The sequence below is a fragment of the Selaginella moellendorffii genome, unplaced genomic scaffold, assembly GCF_000143415.4.
Source record: "Selaginella moellendorffii unplaced genomic scaffold, v1.0 SELMOscaffold_5, whole genome shotgun sequence".
Classification (NCBI taxonomy): domain Eukaryota; kingdom Viridiplantae; phylum Streptophyta; class Lycopodiopsida; order Selaginellales; family Selaginellaceae; genus Selaginella; species Selaginella moellendorffii.
Window position 1 is genome coordinate 1,281,428 of NW_003314266.1, and position 7,652 is coordinate 1,289,079.

At 42.9% G+C, this 7,652-nt stretch overlaps 1 protein-coding gene across 3 annotated transcripts; it reads right to left on the reverse strand.

The window, feature by feature from the left end:
- Window positions 1–30: 30 nt before the first annotated feature.
- LOC9659922 (UDP-glucuronate 4-epimerase 1) lies at window positions 31–2,223 on the reverse strand. 3 transcript variants are annotated; one of them, XM_024669718.1, is made up of 3 exons: window positions 2,088–2,223; window positions 1,748–1,852; window positions 31–1,680 (listed from the first exon to the last, which is right to left on the reverse strand). In XM_024669718.1, exon 3 carries the CDS (start codon window positions 1,603–1,605, stop codon window positions 253–255), a length of 1,353 nt encoding a protein of 450 aa, XP_024525486.1. In that variant the 5' UTR covers window positions 1,606–1,680; window positions 1,748–1,852; window positions 2,088–2,223; the 3' UTR covers window positions 31–252. The 3 variants fall into 3 exon arrangements, with proteins under 3 accessions (XP_024525486.1, XP_002965131.2, XP_024525485.1); XM_002965085.2 differs by lacking the exon at window positions 1,748–1,852; XM_024669717.1 differs by lacking the exon at window positions 2,088–2,223 and having other exon boundaries at window positions 1,748–2,077.
- Window positions 2,224–7,652: the final 5,429 nt, after the last annotated feature.

Here is a 7,652-nt window from a genome sequence, read left to right on the forward strand (position 1 = left end):
GAGAGAGAGAGAGAGAGAGAGAGAGAGAGGGAGATTAGATGATGATCGTCATTATATATGACCGGCTCTATGTTCTTCAGCCGGTTATTCCCTGTCTGTACAAGCGAAAAGAATTCTCATCCTAGAAACCATGGAAACGAAAGAAAGAGAGAAAGAAAAAATTTCTCCTGACCACTATGAACACCGTAGTAGCTCCTCGCTCGTTTTATTTCCACCACCACCACCACCACCACCACCAATCGATCCCTTTCATCAGCTCGATTCGATCGCCCTGTTCTTCCTGCTACCGCTCAAGCCGCTCGTCAAACCATAGTAGCTCTCGTACCACTTGACGAACTTCTTGAGCCCCGTGTAGAGATCCGTGCTGGGATTGTAGCGCAGCTCGTTCCTCGCCAGAGTCACATTCGCGTGAGTGAATGGAACGTCCCCGTTTCTCGGCATCTTGACGAAGTTCTTCTTCGCTTTCACCTTGAGATGCTTCTCCAGGATGCTAACCAGCTCGGGGACCGTCACCGGGGACGTGTTGCCCAAGTTGTAGACTCGGAGCTGAGCCGGGCCTCGTTTCTTCCCGCCTGTTCCAGTGCTGAGAAGCGCCGTGTCCAGAGCACCCAAGCACCCCTTGACAATGTCGTCGATGTACGTGAAGTCGCGGGCGAGGTCGGTTTGATCCGGTCCTTGGTAGATGTTGATCGGCTTTCCCTGTAAGATGTCCTTGGTGAAGGAGAAGTAAGCCATGTCCGGGCGTCCGTAAGGTCCATAAACCGTGAAGAACCTCAAACCGGTGATGGAGAGCCCGTATATGTGGTTGTAGCTGTGAGCGATGGCTTCGCCAGCTTTCTTCGTCGCGGCGTACAAGCTCGCCGGCTGGTCGGTCCTGTCCACCTCGGAGAACGGAACCTTGGAGTTGAGCCCATAGACGGAGCTCGACGAGGCCCAGACGATCGAAGGCTGTGGATTGGCCGACTTGCAAGCTTCAAACAGTGTCACCAGTCCAGCGATATTGGAGTTGACATACGAGGCCGGGTTTTGCATGGCGTATCTGACACCCGCCTGCGCCGCCAGGTGCATGACATGAGTGAACGGAACCATGCTGAAGAGCTTGGCGAGGAGCTCCGAGTTGTTCACGTCCCCGTCGACGATGAAGACCGACTGCTTCTCCAGAAGTTCCTGCCTTGCTCGCTTGAGTGAAGGGTCGTAGTAGCTGTTGAAGTTGTCCAGTCCGACCACACCGTCACCCCGTTTCTTGAGAGCCAGCGATACGTGAGTGCCGACGAAGCCAGCAGCGCCTGTGACTAAAACTACCATCCCGTTTTCTCTCTTGGTCCGAGCAGAGTGTCTGACTTGCTTCTCCCATTTCGATCCCCCCCAAGCTAAGGCCCTGTTCCCAAAGTGCCTGGATTCCAATCCTGTTTGGACTGCCGGTGGAGCCGATATGTGGAAGAACGCGTAGAACATAAGCGCTACCGAAACAAACATCCAGAAGAAATACCTCCCCGACCCGGAAGAATGCCATCTGTTGGAAACTCGTCCAAAGTAGTTGTTTCTCTCCATCTTCACCTTGCCTGGCGTCGAGGGAAAAACATCTTGCATCGCTGACGGTGGCATCTCGGAGTCTCTTTGAAAAGAATTCTTCCGCGTCTCGTCAGTGAGAAGAGCGCGGCAGCTCGATTGTTTCGCAAGCTGCGTTGGAACGAGTAACACATGGTTAGACAAATACGAGAAAACGAATTCAATAGACAGAGCCTACATTTGAGGAGAAGTCCGCGACAAGCAAAGTTTAGACAATTCTAGGATGCTCGCAGCATTCATCGCCCAAGATGCCGGAGGAGCTTACAATCCACTCTATGCAAAGCTAAAAAAAGAAGAGCAAATAGGAAAGCAAGCCCTCAACCCTTTAATTCCCCGAAATAATCTTCCAGCCAGCAAATTTCTGCTCTACTCACGAATCACACCAGCATTTCCTTCCGGCTGAGAGGAATCCAGCGCTCCCGAAGAACATCTGCTTCCTCCAGCCGGAATCAAGCCCGAAATCCACGACTCCACACAAGAATCCGCAAGATAGCAGGAAGAGAGATAGAATCACTGACCCTGAGACGGCAAATCCGGGCGCTGCGCCAAGCGAGTCCGCATTGCCGCGCGCGCGGTCGAGAATTTTGGCGCAAGCGGTATTTCTTGAAGCCGCACACGTGAATCTCCGGTGGCGATGGCGGCGTGCAATGCTATCCCTTTATGCCGTAGAATATTCGTCCTTTCTCGCGGCCGTCGATATGTTAGGGATCGAACGGCCTCCAGCGCACACGCCAGCTGGCGTGAGTGTAGCCGTCGGTGGCAAACACCGTTGATAAGGACGGTTGGATAAAGCAGACCGTTATCACAGTGATAAACAAACAGAGCGAGCCACCTTTTAATTTCGTTTTTGTGAATGGATATGGCCTATCAAATGCATCCAACAAGACGACATTTTCTTGGTAGCATCAATTTTCTGGAGATTGTCACTGAAGTGTACTGCCATAGAGAGATCTTCCTTTTACATTACATTTTATTCAAAGTTAAGTTTTTTTAATGATATTTTACCTTTATACTACTAGGTGTAATAATATTAATGTCTAAATGTGGTCAACGAGCTCATCATACCTGTTTAAATATATATTTGGGCTAAAATTGAATACTTAGAATGGTAATTAATCTTAAAGTTGCTAGGATTTAGGGCTTTTAGGGCTTTGTGATCAACAATAACGAAATTTAAGAATCTTCAAGGTAAATAGATGTTCTCTATATTATGGTGCACTATACAATATAGCTCACACCAAACTTGGGATATTTATGGTGAAAGCTTGTAATTGATATTTTATAAATTAAAATTTTTACATTTTGAAGCTTCTGTCAATTTTAAGGTCTTATAAAATATTTCCAAGATGTGTAGACAATAAAAAATGTCACTTTTAAGTAGCCTTACTAATATAAAAATGGAGTCTAGACTTATTCTTCAATCAAAATTCTTGTACTAATAAAACATTTATGCCATAGTGGCTATTTCTTTAATTTACTAAGGCAAATTTGAATTTAAAATGAAGCTAAAAATAAAAAATTAAATTCTCTCTCTTCTCTCTCTCTCTTTATATATAGTGAATATAGAAATGGTTTACAACATTGTGCATATTCAATTAGCTCAAAACCCTAAATGATATAAAAGAGTAAATGGTTCATATTGATGAAATCAATTTAATAGCTACCAAATCCCACTACACTAATATTAATATTTAATATCATAGTTGTACAGTTAGACTGCATATAATCCTCTAGGGGGTTACTATGTCTTACAAAAATGGACATATATAATTTCAGTTTTAAGGGTAAGAATATACCATACTCAAAAGTATATTATATTTTAAATAACTATTAATTAATAGAAATTGAACCCATTTCATTTGCTCTAATACCATATGTAACACTTTTGATCTTTTTTGCCTTAACTTAACTAAAAAAAAAGGCAATTGTTTGATAAAAGAGCTTTTAATAGCTATTTTATTCCTATTTATCCCCTAAAATTTTAATGACAGTATATCTAAATCTTATCATATGATTACTATGCTATAAGTAAACTCCACTCAAATCTATGGAAAAATGCACATCAAATATTAATATTAGGACCTAGCATCAATAACTCATAGGAATCATAAATGTAAACTTAACTTAGTTGGCAATATTGGATTATAATTATATAAGAGTTTATATAGTGAAGCACTAACAAAACTTTATACCCTAATGATATATGTATACCAAAGAGATAGCATCTTAATCCAAATACTGAAAGTTCACATATTTAACAATTATCCATTTGAAAGTCTGAATGAACTATTTCATTAAACCATCTATTTGTGGATGATAAACACTCATAAATCCTTAACTAAGACATTAAGACATGAAGTACCTCAACTATAAATACAGAACTATCATCTGAGAGAATCCACTTTATATAAGATTGATGGAATACCATTTAATTGAGGAAGAAGTATTTAATAGTAGTCACAGATGCACTAGCAAAAGTATTAACTTCCACCCAACAAGTTAAATTATCAAAAATAATAATAATGTATCATTGCTAGCAGTCAGCTATGAAAAAAAACCCATTAAGTCAAATGTTATTAACTCAAATTGATAGGAAATTGTAATTGATTCCAACAATCCTTTTATAACATAAGGGGGAGTATAACAAGTTTGGCATTAAATTTAACTATGCACATACTAAATAATATTGCATTATATCTCTAACTAATAAAAAGACTTATGCAACTTCTCAAGCATCCTATATGCCCGTTTAGAATAGGGGAGTCATGGTAGGTATAAAGAAAGTATAAAATAAAGATTGAAAGCACTATTAGTTATAAATGATCATCAAAATCAATCTCTATAAAATAAAAAAAATCATTCTCAAAGCGATATTGAAAATATAAATGCAGAAACGAGAAGTTATTAGCAAGTGATACAAGATTTTTAAACCCATAATGAAGCCTTCAAACACAGAGCTCAAATTTTTGATCTTCATAAACTTCGTCAAGAGAAGGTCAATTTTAGTCCATATCTTGTGGATACTAAATATTAAGTACAACTATCAATAGCAAAAAAACTTTATTCATTGATGCTAGAATAATATGTTTGTTAAGAATAAAAGAATAGAGTGAAAAAAGGAAAAGGAGCTCAAAAAAGAGCATCAACATTAACTATAAAACTCCTTAAGCCATTGAAAAAACCTTAAAATCACACATTTGAAACTTTGTAGCCTACTAAGCAGTATAACCAACCAAATTCTTTCACTTCAATAATGAAATAATTGCAATATGATAACTTACTAGTAATATCCAAGTGCTATGCAAATATGCATGAAGTTTTTCAAAGCCCCAAACTATTACTAAATACTCTTTCTTTATTGTGAAGTAATTCACCTATAACGTTTGTGATCATAAAATGAGATTTGGATATATTATCACTATAGATCCTTATAACTTTGGGGGATAAATGAGGATAAAATAACCACTAAAGGCTCTCTTATTAAACAATTACCCCTTTTTTAGTTAGCTTAAGGGGAGAGAAATAGAGTCTGTTACATGTGATATCAGAGCAAATGGCATGGGTTCAATTCCCATTGATTAATGGCTACTTAAAATACAATATACCTTTGAGCAAAGTATATTCCTACCCCTATCCACTATGAAACTGCATTACAGATGGATGACTAAATTCAATGCAGACATAAAGGTGAAAGAGATAGAGTTCACTAGGCACACTCGTGCTCTCTTGCATCAACACACCCTCGAGACTGATTTTAAAAGCATCCACATACAAAATGAAAAGTCAAGTGTAGTTAAAATACACTAAAACTAAAGGAATCTATAAGCAAGTAAATTTTTCATTTTATTTTAATCACTTAACCACACTTTCGACCATTTAGAAGAGTTTCCCTCATAATCTCTATATATCCTCATCTCAACTTAGGGTACTTATTAGCCTTTAGAAGTGATCTCAAAGCTATGTTGTTTGGTTCAAGTGCTTCACGTGCTTAATCCCACTTTAAACATCTAAAGGTATAACTGAAGTACTAACCTCTTACACTAAGGCCATATTCATTTTTATTGTTTCATTAGTAGTTGAAAACCACTTCTTATCTCTCCAAAATTGGGCTATCTGTCCATGAGTGATTATTCTATAACCACACTATAACATCCTTAAGATGCTGAAACACCATCCCCCACTATACCTTTTTCGATTCTCACCAAATCCCTTTCCATCCACAATAGTGCTTACCAATACTGTTACTAGGTCAAAGCTTGAAAGCCCATCTTAATAACCTTTGGGACTTCCCACTATGTATGATTAGTAAATAAGAAGACCATTTTTCTTCCTTTTCACAAGAAAAAACTTTAAGATGACATTTTGAAACACCATAACCTAACATAAGCTTGTGGGTATTTTCCCCACATTCTACCATTAGGGTGTCTTAGCTGTGAGACACAAAATCCCTAGGCCCCAAAGTGGAGCCGGAAGGGCGCCACGTGGTAGTGGCCGAAGCGAGAGCCAAACGAGCGTAACACGTTTGGACCAAAAGCTCCGACTTGAAAAATCAAGAGCGGGAGTGGAACTCCCAACGAAGTGCTCGAGGAATGAGCACGAAGCGAGCCATAGGCGAGGCTCCAAAAAGGGACCCAAAAAGGACCAACACATGACACGTGGAAGTGTTCGAGATGGACCCAAGATGGAGTCCGAGGTGGAGTCCGAGGTGGAGTCCGAGATGGACCCGAGATGGACCCGAGATGGACCCGAGATGGAGTCCGAGATGGAGTCCGAGATGGAGTCCGAGGTGGAGTCCGAGGTGGACCCGAGATGGACCTGAAATGGAGTCCGAGATGGACCTGAGATGGAGTCCAAGGTGGAGTCCGAGGTGGAGTCCGAGGTGGACCCGAGATGGACCCGAAATGGAGTCCGAGATGGAGTCCGAGATGGACCCGAGATGGACACGAGATGGAGTCCGAGATGGAGTCCGAGATGGACCCGAGATGGAGTCCGAAGTCGAGACCGAGACCGGGACCGAGACCGAGACCGAGACCGAGACCGAGATCGGGACCAAGACCGAGACCGAGGCCGAGCCCGAGCTCAAGTTCGAGTCCGAGTCCGAGTCCGAGTCCGAGTCTGAGTTCGAGTCTGAGAGGGTGAAAGCCCAAAGCGTTCGTGTCCCAGACCCTAGGGGGTTTGGTGAGCTCCAAAAGTATAGTAGGGGGAGGACTGCAGTGGAGCCAGTTTGGCCAGGAAAGGCCAGTTTGGCCCAGGAAGGCCGGACCCAGTGTTGGATGATGAGCTGCCCACTGGGAAGTCCAAGACTAGAGTGAACACGGACCGACAAATGGGGTAGCTTGGTGAAGTGTTCAAGAGCCAGCTCTAGTTCCCCCGGGAGATCGTTTAGCCGATACTCCCAGTCCAAGTGTGGGTGGCACTACCTACTTGGATACCTGGTGTGGCTCAACGGAACCTCGCTCTAAGCCTATGGCTAGAGCACCCACAGGCGGAAGGCAGGGAGAGTACCCATGAGGCCCACGTAGGGCCACGGTGTTCCGAAATGGTGTCCCAAAGTCCCAGACTGTGGATAGGAAGAGGGGTAGCCCTCTGGTGTGGTGACTAAGGACACAGTCACACAGTGAGGAAGTCCTAGAGGATAGTGGGACTTAGTGGTCGGGCCGGTGGGCCTTGATCCAGTGGCAGTGTTGGCAAACACAGCCAAGGACAAAAAGGGACTTGGTGGGGAACGGAACCGAGATATTGGGGAAGGCTATTCCCCATGTCTATAGGCATCCTAAGGATGTTAAGGAGTGGATCTGGGATGATCACTTATGGACGGATGACCCAGTCTTTGAGAGACGGGATTGGAATGCAGGTGGTGTTGGAACCACCAGTGTGACCAAGGTAAATGGGCATAGCCTTAGCGTAATGGGCTGATACGTCAGTGGTACCTTGGGGTGTCGATCATGGGATCGGACACGTGGAGCACTTGGACCAAGTGCTAAGGTTGAGTGGCATGGGTGCCATTCTCGGGGCTAGCAAGCCCCAAGTCCTGAGTTGGACTTATGGACGTTGTGAATGAGACTCCTTCAAGTGGTCGGAGG

What these genes read in the sequence shown, in the direction of transcription:
- LOC9659922 (XM_002965085.2), bottom strand. Translation starts at nt 1,605, where the DNA reads ATGCCACCGTCAGCGATGCAAGATGTTTTTCCCTCGACGCCAGGCAAG.